Source organism: Topomyia yanbarensis, chromosome 3 (genome assembly GCF_030247195.1).
Source record: "Topomyia yanbarensis strain Yona2022 chromosome 3, ASM3024719v1, whole genome shotgun sequence".
NCBI lineage: Eukaryota > Metazoa > Arthropoda > Insecta > Diptera > Culicidae > Topomyia > Topomyia yanbarensis.
Genome location: NC_080672.1, coordinates 389126608 through 389151353, shown reverse-complemented (window position 1 = coordinate 389151353; position 24746 = coordinate 389126608). Strand labels below are relative to the sequence as shown.

The 24746-nt window shown below is 36.6% G+C and overlaps 1 protein-coding gene and 1 long non-coding RNA gene across 4 annotated transcripts in view; one reads left to right on the top strand and one right to left on the bottom strand.

Moving 5' to 3' along the window:
- Positions 1-20439, bottom strand: part of LOC131693847 (uncharacterized) — a 32426-nt gene extending 11987 nt beyond the window's left edge. Inside the window, exons 1-2 of the long non-coding RNA XR_009306341.1 lie at positions 20336-20439; positions 20104-20271 (exon numbers count right to left, since the gene is read on the bottom strand). This is a non-coding gene — a long non-coding RNA (uncharacterized LOC131693847). The remainder of the gene's footprint in view (positions 1-20103; positions 20272-20335) is intronic.
- Positions 1-24305, top strand: part of LOC131693845 (phosphotriesterase-related protein) — a 195837-nt gene extending 171532 nt beyond the window's left edge. Inside the window, exons 1-6 of one of the 3 annotated variants that reach the window (XM_058982045.1) lie at positions 22601-22663; positions 22719-22757; positions 22818-23069; positions 23127-23564; positions 23624-23844; positions 23920-24305. In XM_058982045.1, coding sequence (XP_058838028.1) covers positions 22733-22757; positions 22818-23069; positions 23127-23564; positions 23624-23844; positions 23920-24057 — 1074 coding nt within the window. In that variant the 5' untranslated portion in view covers positions 22601-22663; positions 22719-22732 and the 3' untranslated portion in view covers positions 24058-24305. Of the gene's footprint in view, positions 1-22600; positions 22758-22817; positions 23070-23126; positions 23565-23623; positions 23845-23919 lie in introns of those variants that run through there. The other 2 variants (XM_058982044.1, XM_058982046.1) reach the window with 2 other exon arrangements.
- Positions 24306-24746: the final 441 nt, after the last annotated feature.

The following is a 24746-nucleotide window of genomic DNA, read 5'->3' as shown; positions in this document are numbered from 1 at the left end:
TTAAGTATAACTTTTGAACCCGACAAGATAAAATTTTTCTTTCTTCAGCAAAAGTTGCCTCTAATCATTTTATAAAAGTACACTGAAGGGTACTTTTGTGAGAAAAATCATATTAAAAAACTGTACGGAGAAAACTGCTTTTTTGAGAGACACCCTAAATTATGATATGGAACTCACTATAAAATAAAAACGGTTTGAGATACAAAGTTAATATCTTCAACAAAGTTGCTCAGAATTGATTGTTCTAGAATATTGCAGAAGAAAGTATCATTCTCTCTGTACTATAATTTGAAATAATATCTACAACTTTGACATTTTAAGAACCATCCTAAAACCGTTTCAGCCAAAAGATGCAGTTTGTCACGCACAATAAATGTTTCTAAGACACCAAATCTCTAAATCTAAAGATGAATGCGTTAAGAATTGTTTCCCGCTAATTTCGCTTCCTGGACCACTGTGCAGTGACTACGCCGTCGATTCCAACTTTGTGAGCGGATATGTAAACGGGGTAGTCCTTAATAAAATGCCATGTCGACTTTGTCATTTTTGCCTAGTGCCGGGCGTTTTGGTTCGAAAACAAAAAAAATCTGTTACGGATTCCGCCTTCTCATCAGCAAACCAGAGTTTCTATGCTAATTTTGCTGCTAGTTTAGATTTATCATTCAACTGGCAGTTAGGTGATGCTAGTAACTGATGAGGAGAATTCGAAACACTAATTTTGTCATTTTCTTTTTCTATACCACAGTTCTGAGCTTATTTAGGCAAACTTTTCGATAGTTCTAACATGGCTGAATATTTGTGCGTTAGTTCTTTTGAATTATTAGCGGACTATCTTTGATCCTAAATCGATTATGGTCTGATCGAGTTCATTGTAAATGGTTTTAAATTGGCATTCCGACTCTTTGATGACTAATCTTATTCGACATCGTTGTTACCATCAATTAGGTATGTTTAGAAGAGTTTGTTTATACACGGTCCTAGAGCTTAGCGTAAAGCAAAAACTGAAAGAATACGATGGAAGAGATAAAGGTTACATGAAATATAATAAATTGAAGGACAAGTCAGAGAATAGTGAAGCTAAAATGTGATCTGGTAATGAAACGTAGAGATCTGGTATAATCTCGGAAAAAAACCTTTCTGAGACATCTCAAATTTTTGAATTTAGATGAGACTTGAGTTTGGGAATGCAGCTTTTATTATCAAATGTCTTAGAAATACATGAAACATCGAGATAATTTTTTTGCTTGTAAGGATACAATACCTAACACAAAAGATTGGTTTCTAGAGTTTCAGATTCTCCTCATCAGTAACTAACACCAACTTGATGCTAGTTAAATAAGTCCAAACCAGCACCAATTTGGTGCCAGCTTGGATCTCAACCCAAAAAACGATTTCGGTTCCATATTCCTCACCAGCAAACATGAACTTCTGCGTTTACGACCAAGACATCACTCGGTACCAGCCAGTTGTTTGAGCGTCCACGTAAGTTGTGTGATATTTTGGATTCAAGTGTCTAACTGACGCCAATTTGGTGCTGGTTTGGACTTATTTCACCAGCATTAAGTTGGTTTTAGTTACTGAAGAGTTCAATCCGTAGCACTAAAAAACCAAACTTTTAGATTAAACCTTAGATTAAAATTAAAAAAAATTGGGGTCTTAAGCCAAAAAATGCGTTTTATGCAAGACGTTTGGCATAAAAAATGAATGCTCCGTTTTCAAACCCAAGTGTCAAATCGAATTCAAAATTTTCGAAGTCCCATAAAGGCTATCTATAAAAACGTTTTTTTTCGAGATGACTAGATCTTGACGTTTCATGACACTCTAGAATATCTGTCATTAAAGATATGAAAAATATGATTTGCGAATATTCAAAGGGCCTCTTGTTGTTTTTTTCACTGGTAATTTTTTTTGCCTTTTTAACATTTTGCTCGTTCCCTCAATCATATCTTATTGAGCTCAAATATTACAGAGACTTTCCGAGGTAGAATTCCTAAATTTTATTTATGTCTCTATGAAATATTAATTATTAAATGGAGAAACAACAATTCGATTGAAGCCTCATGCGGATTCTTCTCAAATTCTCATAAAAACCCCGTAACTTTTCGATCCAATAAACGGCAGAATACAATAAAATACACTTCAATGCAATACAATCCAATCCAATCCAACCCAATCCAATCCAATTCAATCCAATCCAATCCAATCCAATTCAATCCAATCCAATCCAATCCAATCCAATCCAATCCAATCCAATCCAATCCAATCCAATCCAATCCAATCCAATCCAATGCAATCCAATCCAATCTAATCCAATTCAATCCATTCCAATCCAATCCAATCCAATCCAATCCAATCCAATCCAATCCAATTCAATCCAATCCAATCCAATCCAATCCAATCCAATCCAATCCAATCCAATCCAATTCAATCCAATTCAATCCAATCCAATCCAATCCAATCCAATCCAAACCAATTCAATCCAATCCAATCCAATCCAATCCAATCCAATCCAATCCAATCCAATCCAATCCAATCCAATCCAATCCAATCCAATCCAATCCAATCCAATCCAATCCAATCCAATCCAATCCAATCCAATCCAATCCAATCCAATCCAATCCAATCCAATCCAATCCAATCCAATCCAATCCAATCCAATCCAATCCAATCCAATCCAATCCAATCCAATTCAATCCAATCCAATCCAATTCAATCCAATCCAATCCAATCCAATTCAATTCAATCCAATCCAATCCAATTCAATCCAATCCAATCCAATCCAATCCAATCCAATCAAATCCAACTTCAAAATTTCTAAGTCCCACGTTTCATGACACTCTAGAATATATCTGGCATTAAAAATACGAATTCGAGTTTCATATATTCAAAAGGTCTTTGGTGTTTTTTCACAGCTGAAAATTTTTGCATTTTGACCCTTTTACAAGTCCCAATGCAATGCAATGTATTGAGCTCAAATTTTGCATGGAGGTTTTTTTTCGAGATGATAATTCTTTTATTTTATTTTTTAGTTATCATCTATCCTTGTTGGACTTAATGAAATATTAAGTATTCTCAAATTCGCGTAAAAGCCCCACATACACACACACACACACACACACACACACACACACACACACACACACACACACACACACACTAGAATACAATAAAATACAATATAATACAATACAACAGTTAAAAAAATAAAAATAAATAAGTAAATGACTACAAATCAAAAGTATAACTAACAGATGATCTAACAGATAAAAGTACCAAAAATGTAGTGAAAAACATTATAAGGGACCGTACACAAATGACGTAGCTTTTTTTCAGCGACTTTTGACCCCTCCCTCCCCCCTCGTAGCATTTGGTCACAAAATTCTAACCTCCCCCTCGTAAATAACGTAGCATTTACCTCGTCCCATGCACAGCACCCGGGTGATGAAAAAAAATTACATGCTTTTCAATTATTTTAAATACAATACCTTTCGAAATGTTTGACGACTTTAATCAACATTTTCATTATAACAGCAAATTACGTGCAAAATAAGCCCATTTCATCACAAATATAGTGTTGATAGTTTTGTTTTGAAATTTATATGTCAAGGGGAGCATGAAGAGAAGTTTTCTCAATCCTGTAGCTGCCAATGATTCTAAGAAGCATACGTTCATCTAAATCACTAAATTTAGTTTGGTTGATTCCGAAGTGAAAATTTAATTCAGCTTCCAAACTAAGTCTACTAGTTAGCAACATTAGCTAACTAATGTAGCAAGTTAAATCCTCATACAAAATCTTTTCGTATTTTTGCGAACTTGAAATTGAAATTCTGCGAATCGTAAAATTTACCTCATGAAAAACCGCATCAAAAGTAACTTGTTTGAATTTAAATTCATTTCTCTTGGGAATGGAGAATCATTAAATTGTTTTTTCTAAACAATGGGTTTTAAACATAATGCTACGTCGCACAACTTCTGACCCTACCCTCCCCCTCGTCACACTTCGTCACAAATTTGGTATACCTTCCCTCCCCCCCAAAATGCTACGTCATTTATGCATGGCCCCTAAGTCCAATTCCAGGCAAATCAAAAACTTAACAACTTTGAGGTAAGTCTGGTTATAAACTTTGATGATCACTCTTTTATTATGCCATCTGTACCCTAATATGCAGTAGGGCAGAGCAAATTTATTTTTATTTACCCCTTTATATTGTGACAAATATCCTTTAAGGTTCAACTGAAAACGCCTCAAAAAGCGGCCATCGTTGAAAACGAAAAAAAGCAGTTTTTTCTCAAACTGTTGGAGAAATCTTCTTGAAAATGAATCAATGTTTTCGTGGCATTGGTAGATTACTATTGATTGATTGTCATGAAGATTTTTGCAACGGTGTGAGGAAAAAAATCCTTTTCCATTTTCCAAGATGGCTGTTGGACTTGAAACAGGACAAATGAGGCATTTTCGATGAATTCCCAGGGCATCAGGATAAACAGTTAAAAGCCAGGACAAGTTCTGGAACCCAGAACGTTGGGCTATTCTACTCGATGCACTTTCCACACTTAATTGCCTGAAAATATATTAAATAATGCAAAAAAATCATTGTTGATTTTCCTGCTGTTTTTATTAGCCTAGACATGTGTACAATATTCAATTTAAAGCAATATTTACATTTAATGAACCTTTTATATACTATTGTAGCACAAACAACAAAATCCGAATAGGTTGTCATTATGGAGGAAATGAACAAAAAGTACCCGCCACGACGGTGCTTCATTATTCGCCTCCTGTCATGGAACTCACCCCATTTATGATTGTCGATGCGTCGAAATTCTGAATTCCAGAGGTAATCATGCAATGATTGTAGGTAGGGAGATTTGACTATTTTAATGCTATTATGCCACATATTTCGTTAATTATTCGAGCTAAAATCCAATTTTAAATACATTAGTCTCAATACCATCGTTTCGTTCCAAAGGAAATGTACAGTAATAAACCACTTGTGAAAAATACTATTGATAAGTGAAGCGAAACTTTCAATCGAAATTTTGATGCTACCGTTCGGGTTAACACGTTGAAACGAGATTGCAGAAAAAAACATGTGACAATAAGTATATGGCTAAAATAGACCCAACACCCTACCGACTGAACGAGCGACAGTGTCACCAGCTAGCTAGCAGTCGAATGTACTTCCACGCGCTCGGCCGAGCATTTTGACGCCTTTCCGCATGATTGATTTTAATATTTGATCGTCTGTTCCGCTCCGCCGCTCGGAAAGGTTGGTGTGAAGGCAATGCAATGGCTCCCTAGAGTCAACGCGCCAGCATTCGAGAAATGGAGGAAGTGAAAGATATTTTACTTGATGGGAAAGCGTGGTAGGTATTACAAAAGTTGAAAGGAGTAGCTGGCGCGCGGAGGAGCCAGCAGCAGTCTGACATGGGGCAGCTCTCGAAACGGGGTCGTCGTTGGAACGTTTCGTCGTTTCTTTATCTTCCGATTGTAGGACGACTGTTTGCTCTACTTTAAATGGCCTTGAATATGTGATGAGGAGCTGATTCTGAGAATCTCAATACATCTCTTGATGCTGGTTCTGAATGAAAATTTTGCAGGAATTTAAACATTATGCTGCAACTGGGTACATTACTTAACCTTATATAAAATGGCAGGTAAAATCCCAATGGCAAATGCTGTAGCTCAATGTGAAATGTTAATTTCATGTTTAAATCATATTGTTGAGAATATACTTTTTTCAAATAGCTCAAGCAACCAGAAGTGAGTGCTTTTATATATTCTTGTATGTTATAGCTGTGAACATAAGTTTAGCTAACCCATCTTCTTGCATTCGTGCTATATACCCAGCCCACGCTGATTGTAGATGTTTTCTCTGCAACACAGTCGATAGTTTTTCTCCTTCAACGTCCACGCGAAGTGGCCGCACAAATCAACAAGGAATATCAGCGATTTATATAGAGCAACTTCAGTTAACTATGTACTGCGAAGAAAGTCATGTTCATAGCAGCAACAGACATAACGATGCAATTCCATGTCACCAGTATTCCAAAAAAAAAATTTACATCTCAAATATGATTAATTCTGTGATAATAATGATGATAGATAATATAGCTTTAATTAAACGCTATTCACAAAGATAGGGAATAGAGTTAAAATAGTCTCATCACCCTGGAATAGAATCTATTCCCTCTAAGTGACAAGTAATTTCATGTATCATTTATGTCAGTTTCATCCATGGTAACGAAACAATTGAAGTGCAGAACTCGCTTAATGGTACCACAGAGAGAATTGTTTTCGAAAGGCCTTTCACGTACAATAATTACAACAATATCCCATAAAACATGATGGACCATTGGTGATTATGGACGTTAATTATACTCGATGATATCAAAAGGTAAACCAAGGTTTGACAATTTCGATTGACAAAGAGACTTCATTCATTTTTGCTGACTAATTGATATCGTATCACAGTAACTCAATTAATCTGCTCTGTATGTCCATGTTGTCCACGCTATTGATGTTGAATAGGTTCTATTATTGTCCTTTGTTGAAATCACATGCTACATCTGAATCTTCGCCTACTATGGCATTTGCTATTTCGCTTGCGAAACTGGCTGTTGGTTTGGAGGTAGTGGATGCACGATGATTTAATTCACTATGATAAAGTTTAGGCGTTGGGTTTTGCTTGCAGCATAGGTTTTTTCTGTAGTTATTATACACGGTTTTCTGATGTATTACCTTGTTACGCAACATGTATGTTGGAGTGTATCCTTCATATGTGCACAGGCATGGTTAATAACGTTTTCTATTTGATAGAAGAAGAAATATGTCGAACCATCCGCAGTTAACAACATACGCGCCGAAATATCTCCTTGTTTAAAAGGATTCCTATTCGTATTTCGACATGATCGCAAGGAAATTATTGGAAGTACTCGCAGATAAATCGTGTAGTCAATTTGTCATGATCCGTAAAAGGATCTTGATTATAAATTCCCATTCTCAACTACGCTTTGTGATAATGTTTTTTTGCCATAGCCTTTGTCATGAATGATATCAGCACACAATTTTGTGTATGGTGAAACTGGAAAATAGTGAGTTACCTAAACATACGCTCTACTTTCAATAGGGACTGTTTCGCGGAAATAAGCCATCCACATACAATTATGTTGTACATATGCAAGAATTTGTAATTTAACGTTAGTATCTTCCAGTCCCTGATTGGCCTTTTACATCTAACACCATGGGAAAGGCAAAACAAAAACTAGTAAAAATGACCAAAATGAACTGGAATTGTGCGCCAAAGTTTAACAAGTATTGACAATTCATTAGGGGATCATCCATAAATGACGTATCATTTTTTGAGTGATTTTTAATACCCTCCTCCCCCATCGTAGCATTTCGTCACAAACCTGTAACTACCCCCTGGTAATTACATAGCTTGACGGTAACCTTGTCACCGCAAAAAAAATTATATAAAAAAACTATGTTAGGTAGATTAAACGGGTAAGGTTGTCAAGACATCAAGTCAGCTCCTAAAAAAAGCTACGTAGTATGACATGACCCCCTACCCCCTGTCGTCACACATCATCACAAAATACAAAACTCTCCCTCCCCCATATAATGCTACGTCATCTATGGATGGTCCATAGATGTACATGTAGTCGATTGACAGGAACAAGAATAAGAAAGCATGTATTGATAATCTATTTTTTTAGAGAACGGCTTCATCGCACCTTTTAAAGGGATGCGTGAAGACTGAAACAAAAAGTTGCAATCGATCCCAAAACTATGGTTCCAATTGGCTCTCAAACGCGAAACTTTTTCGCTCGATGCGCCAACTAGATTTCATTTTTGGTACCAGTTAAATGATGATGAAAATATTTTCTTGCATTGATGATATAGGAGTGTTGTTCTACTTTAATTGTTTTAAGATAAATGTTACATAGTTTCACAAAAAGTTTAATTGCAGGTGATAAGAAAACACTCGTTCTTTCGTTTGACATCAAAACATTTAGTCGAACTCGATATTTTATGGCGAATTATTGAGATCCGGAATTATTTTTGTATTGTTGAGGTTAGATTGGTTGTTTTAGATAAGGAAAATGTTTATTCAGAAATTGGATTTATCAGTGGATAATCTCTACTGCCAACTCCTGCACTCTTCAATTCGATGATTTTCGCTCACTATCATGTTTTCTATCGAAATTTTAATCTCTGAATTTCATTTTAGTATAAACTGAAACCGGAAGAACGAATTTTTAGTGATGTAACAAGAAATTTACCGTCTGGATATTTTTTAGAGATGGGAAACATATTTTCTTCATCAATATTATTTTCATTAGAAGAAATAACATTTAATTATAATATTGATTGAATATATAAAATTAAAAATTTACTTTCCAATGTGTTTTGACAGATGAAAATAAAAACATCATCATTTCACTCTCGTGCCGTCTGGCGGGCGGCATCCAGCGTTAGATCACGAATAGAGCAATGTAAACAAATATGGTAGATTTTGGAATAAACGCGTGGCAAGTATTGAGATTGAAATAAAAAGAAATGCATTTAGCTTTGTTTACATATGAAGAATGGAAATGTATGATCATATATACGAAATAAATTTTATGATACAAATAAAATACTAGTAAATTTAAACACATTAAAAATTACGAAGCTGTTCATTAACTGTCTAGTCTCTTATTTTATATGGTTAGTAGATGCAAAGTTTGAACATTATAAACCGATCGATCAGTTTTCTCCTAACATTCCTCATAAATATTAATTTTGAATGACATCAGCAAAGTATAGTCGCGATTCGCTGGTTGGACACTCGTTAACTGAACCGCTTTTTAGTTGGACCTCCACTAGTTGGACCATTGTCCAACTAAAAAGCATCTGAACGTCAAAATCTCATGTCAAATTAACTTTGACAATCTAACAATCTTTTACGCTACTAATGTCTTCTTTGGAGAGTTTTTGACATTTTTCAGTCGGTCCATCTAGCGAATCAAATTCGTTAGTTGGACAGAGCCTGTGGCCCAACCAGCGAATCACGACTGTAGCTAACTGTACTCTGCATTCTCGATATATTCTCTCCAGTGCAACGAAAAACCTGTACATGGCTCAGTAACCTAGACCGATGCGTTTCCTTGTTTCATGATTGTGTATTTTACAAAATACTTCAAAAACGCAATTTACCAAGCATTTATTAAAACTACAAGTCACTCGATGTTTACCAAAAGTACTGGTTGTCACAACTACACTGAGAAATAAAATTATGCATAGTTAGCATACTTTCTATTCCCATCTCTTTGCTTCTGCTGCGATTTTTATGCATTATACTTCTGGTAAGCGTTCAATAAGTGGATAGACCGAATATGTCCAAAGCATAAATTTACAGCAGAAGAAACGAAAAGCAGATAGAAAAGTATGCTAAATAAAATTCTGCTTGTCGCAGACAAAATAACTTAGTGAACCGTGCAGCCAAATTTACTGTTTTTCTCTCTCTCTCTTTATATTTAAAATATCGTCTTTGCATCAAACCATTTTAGATACGATGTCCTACAGCGAATTCAAGATACAAAATAGTGCAGGCCTGAAATAAATTATCATGAACCCAATTTGATTATTATTGTACCAACACTGTTCATAATACCTAAACAGGATCCGTCAGCTCTATCCCTGGCTGCTGAATTCGTGATTTAGGTACGATCTTTGAGGTACAATTACTTTCAGCAATTGTGAAAAGCATACAAAGGGATTTGGCAACGATGGCCGCTTGTTGTTTTTGGATTTTCGGCAGGGCATATAAAATAAAATTAAGAAGAACAAGAAGCCTGTTGACGTTTCGTCATCTTTCGTTTCTTTATATTTTTGTACCGTTTAAATATTTCGTTTCCCGTTTCACGAATGTCGCGCATTGTAAATGAAACAAAAGATAAGTTTGTTTCAATTGCCGCAAGGTTCTACTGTATCGATTTTGTTGGCTGTTCATATGGACATGATCCAAAGGAAATGTGAAGAGTCCTTTGCCTTCTGCTGAGTACGAGTTTGGCGTTGCACCCAAGTCTACTGCATGGTCTTTGACAGAACATAACTCATTATAAGAAAAGGTTTTGGACACACGGATAAGTGAAATGCGCTTTGGAATTCATCACACGAGGGTAAAATGCTTCATAAATAGATTTAGCGAACACTATTCTTTGAATGAACAACTAGAAAAGACCGAAAACCCGGATCTTCCAGCCCGACAGGGGAACCAGCATCGAAATGGTTGGTCCAGCATATCAAGAAACGGGAAAATGTACTTTTGCATATAAAATATTTAAAATAATCCATAAAGAATTGTTAAACGATCCATAAAAAAGTTGTCCATGTTCCATAAAACACAACTGAAAATCCATAAAACAGTGTGAATTATCCATAAAAAAGGGTGATTTGATCCATAGATTATGTAAAATTGAACCATAAAATGGTCGCAAAAGAGCACTAAAATAGTACACCCAAAACAATTTCCCAATGCAAAAAAGGCATTACATCCTTTCGTGCATATTCCGAATTAGAATCATGCCTTCTTCGCATTGTAGACCAAGCATAGCTACGGCATTATACTAACACAGCTTGATTCATGATGATATAAATTGATTAAGAAACACGCTACCATATAATCTGCCCGCATGTAAAAGTATTAGTTGGTTTTGCTTGCTGAGTCTGGCAAAAAGGTTGTGTATTCTATACATGAATACCTCTGTGGTGTTTGTAAAAACTTCTGTCTTCATACACAGCGCTTTTTGTCTGCGACAGCTCAATTCCAACCACACTAAACGCGTCAACAGTTTACGTTCACGAGAGTGTGTGATATACGCGTTATTTTCCCATAGCGAATGGTTTTTGCTGTAAAATCATCGCTCTCTCATTCTACGCTTCAGAGAAGAGTGGAAGAAAATGATTTGTGCTCAGATTGATTTGCGATGATCGTTGACCTGATGATGTGCGCTGGATTCGCATGTTCGGGAAATAATACAAACTGAAATGAGTAACTGCCACTGCTGCTCAAAAGTGCAAAACCATGTCATCACTGCCTTTATAGTTTATGATACTTTAAACTTAGATATCTTTGCTGCGAAATACTGATATAATATCACCTGAAAGTACATACTGTTTATATGAGAAATGCCAGAAATGATGGGCGGACGGCTTCTATCAGACAAATGTTGAATTTACTTGTTAGCCCAATGTTCCCATATAGGTAACTTTCTCCTGCGTATAGTGCGCTTAAATAATCATTAATCATTATTCACATTCATGAACCTATCTAGTGTCTAGAACTCGCATATCGCTGGTAAATTTAGGGTTGAGAGAACGCCGAAAGCTCAATATAATATCAACACATAATCATCATCCACACCCCACCAATTTGATGATGCTATAAACTGTTCTCTCCAATATGTGCATGTGATCAGTAGAAAAGCGAAATGGAAACAGATCCTTGAGCGTGTATTAGTATTTGCAGAGCGCACATGTATCCGAGTGGAGATGTCCTTTACATGTGTATTAGTTCGGAGTCATTTTAATACTAATACTCCGATATCGTTAAATTCACTAATCCATTCCCTACTGTGGGTTTGTGTAAGTTTCTGTGATGTAATCGCCATTTAATGCATTTTTGTCCCGGACCAATATCGCTTTCTATGCATTATACCAGTTACAATGCAAAATTCTCATTAGAATCATGCTTATTCGCATGTAATTCATACGGTTCGCGTTTTGGGTGTAATAAAAGAGCAATTAAAATCAACCAATGCCCCATAAAAATATTGGAAATGTTCCATAAAATGATACATTTTGCGCCATAAATTTACTGACATTGATCCATAGAATATTTACAATGTACATTAAAACACGTCGATATGTTCCATAATATCGACAAAAATGTTCCACGGTATTACAAAATGGAGCAATAAAATGTCAGAAAAAGTTCCATAAATTTGATGAAAATGTTTGCTAAATAATTTTTCTTGGTCCATAGAAGATGTACAAATGAACATTAGAAATGATTCATATATCGAACGTTAAATTATGGTTCATGGATATTAAGAAAACGATCCATAAGAAAAGAAAATGTAAAACGATCCATTAATTTGTGCTTATGAACTAGAAAAAAAAAATTTAATGAATTCATGCTAAATTTTATGGTAAACTGAAAAAATAAGTTGTGCTTAACAATTCTCATAACAGTGACAGTGTTTTAACAAGTGAGCTCATACTGGGAGCTAGTGTGATGCGGCTTGGCCGCATATCCGAGGCCAAGGATCCGAAGCGGCGCAAAGCCGCTGAGGATCCGTTGGACGAGGCATTGATTAACCCGTAGCTGGAATTGCAAGCAAACCTGTGGTCCTCTCGTTTGCCCGGTTTACTTAAACGTAGGGGCTATAGCTAGTTAAAAGCCGACTGAGCGGCAGCGAAGTCGGGCAGTGCACTAGAAAGCGATGTGGCGTAGCCACATTAGTCAGTGTTCGTGTATAAAGTGTCCATTTACGCTTCAGATAGTTATTCAGATAGTATTTGCGACTCATGCCAGCCTGTATCAGTGGTCTAATAACTCTCAGCGCTCTAATATCATAAATACCCTGACGTTTAAAGAGTTGCCATAATGATTTCAGGTTAGCTAAGGTCAGTTAGCTGACTAGTGGGATATGGTAGCTGAAGTTTAACTATAATGTACGCATTGTTTGTTGTACTTTGACATTACAACCAAATGTAATAAACTTTATTATTAGTTCGAATAGCAACAATTTCGCATGAATTCATTAAATTTAATTTTTCTGGTGCATAAGCACATATTAATGGATCGTTTTACATTTTCTTTTCCTATGGATCGTTTTGTAAATATCCATGAACCATAATTTAACGTTTGATATATGAATCATTTCTAATGTTAATTTCTACATCTTCTATGGAGCAAGAAAAATTATTTAGCAAACATTTTTATCAAATTTATGGAACTTTTTCTGACATTTTATTGCTCCATTTTGTAATATCGTGGAACATTTTGGTCGATATTATGGAACATATCGACGTGTTTTAATGTACATTGTAAATATTCTATGGATCAATGTCAGTAAATTTATGGCGCAAAATGTATCATTTTATGGAACATTTCCAATATTTTTATGGGGCATTAGTTGATTTTAATTGCTCTTTTGTTACTATTTTAGTGCTCTTTTACGACCATTTTATGGTTCAATTTTACATAATCTATGGATCAAATCACCCCTTTTTATGGATCATTCACACTGTTTTATGGATTTTCAGTTTTGTTTTATGGAACATGGACAACTTTTTTATGGATCGTTTTTCAATTTTTTATGGATCATTTTTGTTGTTTTAGAGGCGCAAACTTAGGGCTGCCTTAAGAAACGAATCAAGCTGAAGACCTATAATTCGCAGAAAGCCATCAAAGTGCAGATCAAAACAACGTGTTGCAACAAGGTCTCGAGAGTTACGAGTTTTACAGCAACCAGAAGCATGCATTTTGCTGAAAGACGACACTTATGTGAAAGAGGACTCAAAAAGCTTTCAAGGTTCACAAACAGTTCGACTCAAGTGGAGGCATTTTGAAGTCTACCATTTTTTACACTACCTAAACTATAAATGCGAAAATCTATCATTTTAAGTGTCTTGCCTTTACATTTATGAGTACTCCTCCAGTTTTGTTGGATTTATAGAAAAGGGAACAGATTTCAATGAGAAAGATATCAATTCACCAAATTATTCTGAGCTCAGGAAACATCGAAAGTTACTGGGCAATTGCAAAGAGGGTCATCAAAAAGACTGGTAGAGTATCTGGGAATATTCAACAGCTCAAAAAATTGGCATAAAGTGTCCAACAATGTGATGAAACATTCATGGATCAAATTAATATTAAATATAATCCTTCCTAGGAAGAATGTATGGTACTTCTTGCTTTTTGAAAATTGATACATAACTCTTGTAAATATTTACAGCTTTCTCAGTCAATTTAGCTTGAGCAAACGAATTGTTTCTAAAACTGAAATTTAAATTTACCGTAAAAAGGCCGCCAAAAACGGTCGTAGCGTCGGGCAGTTTTGGAAGCAATTCGTTTGCTTAGGCTAAATGGACTGACAAAGCCGTAAATATTTACAAAAATTCGAACACAAGTTGGTGCAATACTTATATATTGACACATAACTGTTCCCATTATATACTGTGAAAGTCAATTTTTCATTTAGATTTGCAATAGAAACGTTCAGATTTAATTTTTTTTATTGTAGCGAGGTTTTACAGTTAATTATAGTTAAATTACTGAACTTTTCAAACGAAAACTATGATTTTGTTTAATAATGCCTAATCTATGAATAAATTCAGTTTATCTGTCAATGTCACTCCAATCGGGCACGAGATCTGTCAACAGCACTCATCAGCCGAGGAAAATCTTTTCGAATCCTTCTCGAACTTCTCGGCCATTGACAGATCTCGTGTACGATTAGAATGACACAGATAAATGGCATACAAACAATTGAGATGGTGAGTCTTTGTAACACAGATTCAGTGTCTTTAGTTTTGTTAATGTGCGTTTCAGTATAGAAAATTAAGAAGAGCAAGAAGCCTGTTGTCGTCTCTTCTTTTAGCTATATGCAAGAGTGAGATAATAGACAAGTTGGTAGCATGATGTACCCTACAGTAGTTTTGTATCCACACAGAATAATTAAAGCCAAAGAATGGATTTTTTTTCACTTAAATTTAGGTACTTTTAGGTTCTGCATCTTATTCGCACTTATTTTAGTGTTGTCAAAAATAAAACAATATATTCGACGCACTGTGAGTTGCTTCAGCTATAGTCAAAATTACGTAAGTTAAGCTTAAATGGGAATATACTTGATATACTACACCCATGGATGAGTATAAAAATCTAGCAATGAATTATTCTTTTTGCCGTGGTCAAATATGAACCACGTTCAACGTAGTTTACCCATTACATTATTGTACACTGCAGTGGCGTAGCCAGAAATTTGGTTTGGAGGGGGTTTTGATGAAAATCGCAATTTTTTTGAAAAAATGCTGAAATTTAATATGAGTTTGATAAATTATTGAAAACTCAAAAACATAAGTAGTCTAACAGATGTCATTCCAGTCTACAAACAAGGAAGGATCAACATGGAACAGTTTTCATACCTCTATAGATTATTTTCTTGTATAATATGTCAATGAAGTCAAAAATTGCGATCTTTTAAAGTGGGATAAATGATCTAAAAAAATTTCAACGTTCAAGATCACCTAATATAATAATCCTTGACTTTGAAGGTTTGACAACTTCGGGAAGTTATCAACATAAAACAGCGCCTGCTTTGATATAGAAATTTTAGTGATTAACTCTCATAGAGGTAATTATGGTGAATTAATTTTTCAAAAATATTAAGAGACATGGTGCCTTCAGCAAAGTTTTTGATAATGTCATTTCAAACAATTTTGTTGAAAATATGAAGGCTACATGAATTCAACATATAGGGATTTAAATGGACTGGGCCTGCTATATTTCTTCTTAGTGAAGAAAAATTTAGGTGAAAACTATTTTTTTTCTGCGCTACGGATAAAATTGTTTGAAACAATCATTGCGAGTTGAGAACACAAAACCTATAACTAAATTATGGATGGATGGAACTGAAACTTGCGTCTTGAAAAAGATTTTGCTTTCCAGTCTTGCTACCGGGTATATCCCGAAAGCATGGCGAGAAATAACTGTTAGATTTATTCCCAAAGGGGGGCGCTCAAGCTATGAAGAAGCCAAGAGTTTTAGGCCTATCAGCTTAAGTTCTTTTCTTCTGAAAGCTTTGGAACGGATAATCGATCATCACATCAGGAACGTTAGTTTAGTTGAATATCCACTGCACAAAATGCAACATGCATATCAGTGTGGGAAATCCACGATCACTCTGCTTCACGATGTTGTTTACAACATTGAGAAAGCCTTCTCGCTCAAGCAATCTAGCTTGGGTGTATTCCTAGATATTGAGGGTGCTTTTGACAATGTGTCCTTCCAGTCTATTCTGGAAGCGACGCGCGGTCATGGGATACCTGCATGTATCTCAGGTTGGATAAACGCAATGCTTAGTAACCGCATGCTTTGCTCGTCACTGCGACAGGCTGAGATACGGAAGTTGAGTATTTGCGGTTGTCCTCAGGGCGGCGTTCTGTCACCTTTGTTATGGAACTTAGTAGCTGACGGCTTGTTGAAGAAACTCAATGAGCTTGGATTTCCAACCTACGGGTTTGCTGACGATTACCAAATACTAATTACTGGATTTTGCATCGGAACAATCTTTGACTTGATGCAACAGGCATTAAGAGCTGTCGAACAGTGGTGTCGACAAGTTAAACTATCAGTTAACCCAAGCAAAACTTCAATGGTTCTTTTCACGAAGAAGCGAATAACAACCGGGGTTCGTCCCTTGCAGTTCTTTGATTCTGAGCTGCTGTGTGCAGATCAAGTCAAATACGTTGGAGTCATATTGGATTCCAAACTGAATTGGTCTGCTCACATTGAGTTCAGAGTCAAGAAAGCGTGCATGGCCTTCGGGCAGTGCAGACGAACTTTTGGAAAGACCTGGGGTCTCAAACCTAAATACATCTATTGGATTTACACGACAATTGTACGTCCAATACTGTCATACGGATGCCTTGTGTGGTGGCAGAGGGGAGAGGTGGTGACAGTCCAGTCAAAGCTAAACCATCTGCAAAGAATGGCGCTCATGGCGTTGACTGGTGCTTTCACCACGACTCCGACTGCTGCTCTTGAGGCACTTCTAAATATCAAACCATTACACATACACTTAAAACAAGAAGCACTATCATGTGCATACAGACTGCAGGTTACTGGGCTTTGGAACAGTAATCATGTTGATCTTGCTACCAGTCATACACGATTGTGGTCACAAATGGTTACATGGGGTGAAGATATTCTTGCTCCCATCGATATTACACTCACTTGTAGTTTTCCTTACAGGACATTCCATGTGAAGATTCCCTCTCGAGAGGAGTGGTTGTCTGACTTTATGGAAAGACAACAACAAACGCAAGTAGTCTGTTACACTGACGGTTCTCTGATGGAGGGACGTGCTGGTGCTGGTGTCTACTGTCGTGAAATGAGATTGGAACAATCTCACTCACTAGGTAGATATTGTACTGTATTCCAAGCAGAAATCTTTGCGATTATGTGCGGGGTGCAATCGGCCCTTCAACTGAGTTTGTCCGGCAGAGTTATAAACTTCTGCTCCGATAGTCAGGCTGCAATCAAGGCCCTTAGCTCAAACAAATCCGGGTTCAAGCTAGTGATCGCGTGCCGAACCCAAATCGAAGAACTAAGCATTGTCAACACTATCTACCTTGTCTGGGTGCCCGGACATTGCGGTATTACTGGAAATGAATGGGCTGACGAATTGGCCAGGGCAGGTTCAGCGATTGACTTCGTTGGTCCTGAGCCCGCCCTGCCAATTTCGACAAGTTGGATAAGGGAAAAAATACGGTCCTGGGCTTTGTCCGAGCACCGCAATTATTGGAGAAATCTACAAACGTGTCGCCAAACAAAGGCGTTTCTAGAACAACCATGCCCAGTGGTTTCGAAAAATCTCTTACATTTTTCGAAGCTCCACTGCGGCATGCTGACCAGGGCTTTAACCGGCCACTGCAAACTCAATTATCACATGGCAACTATTCAGCGCGCTGAGTCTTTTTCATGTGATCTTTGTGAATCCGACTACGGAACTTCATATCATCTGATATGCAACTGCCCAGCGCTAGCGCAATTGCGATTACGAGTCTTCAGCCGTCCTTATCTAGACGAAACCATGTTTGGTCGACTGAAACTCAGAGACATACTAAAGTTTCTTATCCAATGTGGTAAAGAGCTTTAGGCTTATTCGCAGGCAAGTTGAACTACTTGTGAGTTTAATTTACCTGTTGTTTATTTTTTGTTTTGTGCTGTTTCTCCCACCCTTCCAAGTCTACTTCCCCACACCTCCTTGTCCTTTCCTTCCGCTCAGGAAATGATGAAAACACACGGCAAGGCACAAATCCCCGACTATGTACGGGGAACGTGCCATTTGAGCCAATATATTCTGATTCCTGATTCCTGATTCCTCATAGAGGTAATTATGGTGAATTAATTTTTCAAAAATATTAAGAGACATGGTGCCTTCAGCAAAGTTTTTGATAATGTCATTTCAAACAATTTTGTTGAAAATATGAAGGCTACATGAATTCAACATATAGGGATTTAAATGGACTGGGCCTGCTATATTTCTTCTTAGTGAAGAAAAATTTAGGTGAAAACTATTTTTTTCTGCGCTACGGATAAAATTGTTTGAAACAATCATTGCGAGTTGAGAACACAAAACCTATAACTAAATTATGGATGGATGGAACTGAAACTTGCGTTTCGACTTCATCTCATCAGAATCCGACACTAACTTGGTAGGCGGACTAAGCTTGCGCCGAATTGATGCTAGCTCCTGAAAATGGAATCACTCTTTGTGTTTTTGAGTCCTTTTAATATCTGGGAATTATTTGTTTTATATCCAGTTCCCTTATTTTTTTTATAAGCTTCAAAGACACCTTGAACGCAATGTGAATTTATTATTTAATTACCGCAGAAGAGATTTATCAAATACAGTAATTTCAGAATAGCTTGTTGTAAAGGTTTTCTACTACTATATTTCGACACTCTGAATATGTGGGATATTTATGTCTTTGACAAAGTTGTTTGAAATAGCACTTTCGAAAACTTTGCTAGAGACATTAAGTCTCGACCCAAATTTGGTTGAAGAGTAATTCTTGTCTATAATTACTTCTAGGAGGATTAACCGTCAAAATTATTCTATCAGCAGATGAACAGTTTTACGTTTTGAAATTCTTCAATGTTACTTAACATCGAAATTTGGCAGTTTCGAATGAATGTGATCGTGACCGTTAAAAATTTATCGAGCATTAATTTTACTTTTCTTTATTAGTCAACCTCACAACTTGCAGTACTAGTACGTAGCACACAAAATTTTAGTACGCCTTTCATTGCATCCTGCTAAGAGGCTATTCATATAGTTGATAATACAACAAAAATCCAATGCTCATAAAACCGATCCTGACCTGCTAAAGACAAAATTACATCGGCTTTCAACTAGTTTCTGAAATGTTATTCTTGTTGTTAACCATATTGAATTGTTGTCTAAACTCTACACAATCTAAAAAAATACATTTTCAGCAAATGTTGAAATGTATGTAAGTTTTCGGTAAACAAGCTTATGTTTTATATGCAATCAACCTATTCAAATTTAGATTCCCATTCGAAAAATTGTCTCTAATCCATATTTTGAAGCATCTTTCCAAAAATGAGCTCATGATAATTCAGACAGTTATTTTATTTTACATTGAAGTAATTTGACAACTATGGGATTTCGGCTAAGAGATAAGTTACAAGATCCCCTTCCCATAATTTTCCAAAAGTTCTCATGACGCTTTAAACACAGTTCTCAATGTAGTGATCAGAGAATATTTTTCCAAAAATATTTTATGGAATATTAAATTAAATTCGTCAGCATCAATTTTTTTTTTCAATCCAATTAATTTTGGTTTGGGGGGGGGGGGGGGGGGGGGGTTAACCCCCAACCCCCCCCCCCCCCCCCCCCCTGGCTACGCCACTGGTACACTGAGGAACAAACATATGCATAGTTAATAGTTAGCATACTTTCTATTCCCGTCTCTTTTCTTTTGCTGTGATTTTTATGCAATTTCATGCATATACTTCTAGTAAGCATTCAATGAGTGGATAGACCGAATATGTCCAATGTATAAAATTTACAGCAGAAGAAACGAGAAGCAGATAGCAAAGTATGCTATCGATGCATAAATAAAATTCTGCGTGTGCGATACGCCCCAAATTGAATCAAAATAGCTCAATTTTAGGTAGTTTATTGTATGCATGCAAGATGAAAAGAATGAAAGGTGGGAGCATTTGACACTTTTGAGTGTATTAGTTTTATAAAGTTATCCTCATAGTCAGAGATGTGCGGAGGAAAAAACAAACAAACCTTTCATTCCATTGTTTAAAGCTAGCAGTGCAACTAAATAATGGCTGGTTTATATCGGCTGGCTCACAAATTTGACAGTTTTGCTGGTTCAATATGGCGTCTTGGCATAGCTCTCCCTAGAGGATGACTAGTTTTATACTTGTAAAATTAAATATGGCTTCCGGACCACTGAAAGTAAACATAAACATCTGATTTGGCGCACGATGAAAAGAGAGAATTGGCCGAACTTCACCTAGGATCGTCCGAATCAAATAATTAGGGACACTTTCTATCTCGAAACTACTGATAAAAAATAATTATGACCGAACTAAAACAAAACTTATGACAACAGAAAAGCCCACAACGTCATTTCTTCATGTCTTTCTTCAAGAGAATATGCTTTATCGGCTTCATCGAAGAAAAATGACAACCGCACTCACACATAGGAAAAAAATGTGCCAAGGTGTATCTGGCTTGGTATGCATGTACGTATTGACATTCGAATCAGCATTGGTCATGGAACAGTGAAAGATGACGTCATCTAAGTAAAAATGCTTGAAAAAATGACAGTTCCATGAGCTTGTTTTCATGGTGTCAGAATTTGAAAGTAATTCCTAAAGGGACTACAATAACAAAGAGAAGACTTGTTCCGTTTGGAATTCAAATTCAGTTATTGGCTGACTTGAAATTCCAACCGAAACATAGCGTCTCTTTGTTATTCTAGTAATCCCAAGTAAACAAACTCTCTGAACTGTCCGAAAAGAGTGGTTAAACATTCTCGTGCAATGTTCTAATGAAGCCACACTTGTAATGTACTGTTCGCTGTTGTCTACGACTCAGTTACACCAACAACTATCCGAGCCAAACTAAGGTAAAGTGCCTATTTTGGCTCTATTAGGGAGGAGTGCCTCACTATTTCATTTATTACTTAGTCTACAATCGAAGGAATGCATATAAATTGGCATTAACAGCTTTGCTTAGTGTTAAGAATCAATATATTAACACAAACAATCTGAAAATGGTAAAATGTTCGTGTTTTAACGCAACGAAAACTCGATTCGTGCCCCAATTATCGTTCTACTATTAGAGCCAATGCGTTGAACAAAGATGGTAGACGCTACTCTAACTAACGAGTTCAAATGGGTAGAGTAATAATAGAAACAGTGCGAAAATAGACTCCTTAGCCTACATAAAGAGAGAGAAAAAATCGTTTGTGAAGGGAGAAAACAAAAGCCGGCTGAAATAATTCCAAACGAAAAGCCCAATAAGTGCAATGTATAGGAAGGAAGGAAGAAAGAAATGAAGAACCCTACTACTAAGAACTGTACTAGCATATGGAATTTGACAGCCGACCTACGTGCATGGGGCTTTATTACTGTAAAGACTCAACGAAACAATTCAATATTAATTCGTCAAAAGGGCGAAAGTGTTTTTTGTAAACAAACTTGTTTCGCTCATTAGTCTGCTGCAGAGTGGAATTTCACGAAAAATATGCGTTAATGTAAATTTTTACCCTTCCTAGAAGTAATTTCAATTGTTTTCTGCTTTGATATTATAGCAAATTAAGAGAAACCATTGAAATAAAAGTTTGTTTACAAATCTTATATATTATTTCATATTATTTTTTTCATGATAATGATGTTGACTGCTCAAAAAAGGTTTCCGTGACAGCGGCTGGGTGAATTTGATTGTTGGACGAAGTATGATTTTTAAGGGTCAAACAGAATGATCCGTCACCGGCGTCAGGCTCAATTTGAAAAATTTGAAGTAATGAGATTCACTATGCCAGAGCGAGACTCCATGTTTCAGTCTGTGAATTCATAGAGACAGTAGCGCTAACTCATGTTTTGCAGATTTTTCAAACGGAGCGCTGACGCTCCGCCAGTGCCGTAGCATTCTGTTGGTCACTTAATGCTTGATGAGGAACTAAACAAAGAGAAGCTCTCATTTGCAGTTATACCGTTTTCAAAAATTATGAAAGAATTTGAATCGACAGAAAATTCTTTGAATCGCCATTCCTCCAAACCATTTTTACTACGCTAACAAATCTTTCAAAAACAAATCTCTTACGTTATCTAAATGTAAATTCGTTCAGAATTGTGGCAGGCTGTGTGAATGCTCTCGTTATTTTGCTCCGAAAGCAAATGATAAGAAGGAGGAGGCAATAAAGGATCGTCCACAAGACATGTTACAGTGTCGGTTAAGTGGGACTTTAATATGCAGCGGCACGTAATGTAGGAATGATTCGTAGGTTCATTTACTCGACCGATAAGCGTAAAGGACAATTCACACGTCTTCCGTCACCGACTCGGCTCGTCAACGATGGTGTCGTTTGGTTGGTAATAAACTTTGCCGAGCAGCGTTCGAATGGTGTTTATTCAGATGTACTGACGCATACATACAGTAGGGGAAAGAGGGTAACAGTGGAACTATGAAAACAATACGTTTTCATAGTTCCACTGTTACCCTCTTTCCCCTATGTTTTGAATTGCATATCGTTGACGAATACTACTATTGCGTGTAAAAAGTACTTAACATCAAGACAAACCTGACATGAAAAGATAATTCACTCGCCAACAAGGTAAGGTTGAATGTTGTTTCTGCTCTCCTGAAACTAATTCTGCTGTATCATTTAGTTTTTGATTTCAAAATGGGTAGCTACAAAGTGATGACCGGTAAGTTAGAATAAATTTAGCAATGCGACAAATTTTTATGATACAAATTTTGTTTCGTAGTGCGCGGACCAGTTGATCCAGCTGCTCTAGGATTTACCTTAACTCACGAGCATCTTTCTCTCGATTTTCACCAGTTCTATTCCGCTGCTCCCTTGGACCTCCAATCATATGTCAATAAAAAAATAACGCTTCATAATGTTGGCTATATACGCCAGTATCCATATAGCTGCAAATATAACCTTAATTTCAACGATGAAGATACACACGAAGCGGTGTTGAAAGATGTAATCAGCTATAAAAAATTCGGTGGCGGTAGGTATTTTAGAATAAAATTTTTATGTTCCTCACTTAACACTTTACCTTTTCCAGGCACAATTGTGGAAAATACTTCCCATGGATTAAACCGTAACTTGGAACTGATGGTTAAAGCTTCGGAAGCTAGCGGTGTCAATATAATCGCTGGGACGGGACATTACGTACATGGAGTGCAGCCGGAATCCGTTCTAAATATGACCATCGAAGAGATGGCGGATCTGTACACGAAGGAAATTCTGTTTGGAACGTCAGTCGAACTGTTGGGTGGTAAAAATGTCAATGTCAGCTGTGGCATAATAGGAGAGGTAGGCAGCTCCTGGCCGATCACATCGTTCGAAAGGAAGGCAATTCAGGCAACAGCGGAAACGCAGAGCATTCTGAAATGCCCAGTTTCATTTCATCCCGGTCGAGACTCGGATGCGCCGTTTGAGATTGTTCGGCTGTATCTGGAAGCGGGAGGGAAAGCGGACAAATGTGTTATGAGTCATTTGGGTAGGGTTTTTTTGAAACGGACAAAAAATGATTCTAATGCTTTAAATCAACCTTTACAGATAGAACTATACTAAACTCTTGTCAACTTTTGGAGTTTGCCAAGCTGGGAACGTATTGTCAATTTGATTTATTTGGTACAGAGTGCTCGTATTATCAGTTGAATCCTTTAAGTTACATGCAATCCGACGAGCAGCGTATCCAGCATATATTGGACCTCATACGGGAAGGTTTTGAGAGTCGGATCCTATTATCTCACGATATTCATACGAAGCATCGATTGGTAAGTTAGGATTATAAAGCTGGCAGACATACTATCAAAGATTGGCATTTTTTAAAGTTTTTCCTGTGCTTTCAGACTAGTTACGGCGGACATGGCTACAGTCATATACTAACCAACATATTGATGCGATTTGCTGCAAAAGGCGTAGACGAAAAAACAATCAATACGATTACAGTAGAAAATCCAGCTCGCTGGTTGTCGGTGCCATCATGAGAAGTATCAATTTTGGTATTGAGTTATTTCGTCTTTGGAGTATCTCATTTATCTTCGAGATCAATCGACAGGAGAGATCTATTTTCTGGGTTCTCTCGATGCTGATATGGTAGTAGATAATTTCAATGTTTTTAAATACACTTATTGAAACTAGTTGCTTCACTGCTGCGAAAAAATAAACAAATAGATCGAGTTTCCTACGCCATATTTATTTCAGGAAAATTAAAGTAAAAATTACTTATCTAGAATATTTTTTTTCAATGCATTTTATGCATGGTATATCACTTCTTATATGTTCGAAAAATTATAGAGGTTCGGCATGTCAACTGACTAAGAAATAATATTGTTATCGCAGGCGTAAATATTGTAGGACCAATCATGTCTATCTAATGTCGTGGAGTGTAAATAAAATAATTGTTGCCTTCTGACGTGGGGAAAGCATCGCTGAGAGCAGCTATCAATGTTTGAACAAATGAGTTTGTAATATTCGTGTGAACATTTGGACGATTACTTGTTAACACTCGGAATACCAAGGGGGTGAAAACAATGAGAATGCTTAATTGGAGAATAAGGTTGTCTACCGTGAGTTATAGTTAAAAGAGCGAAACTAAGTTACACACCAAAAAATATGAATTTTGTCATTGACGTAATTGCAAACATGACACAATTTAAGAAACCGTAATTCATGA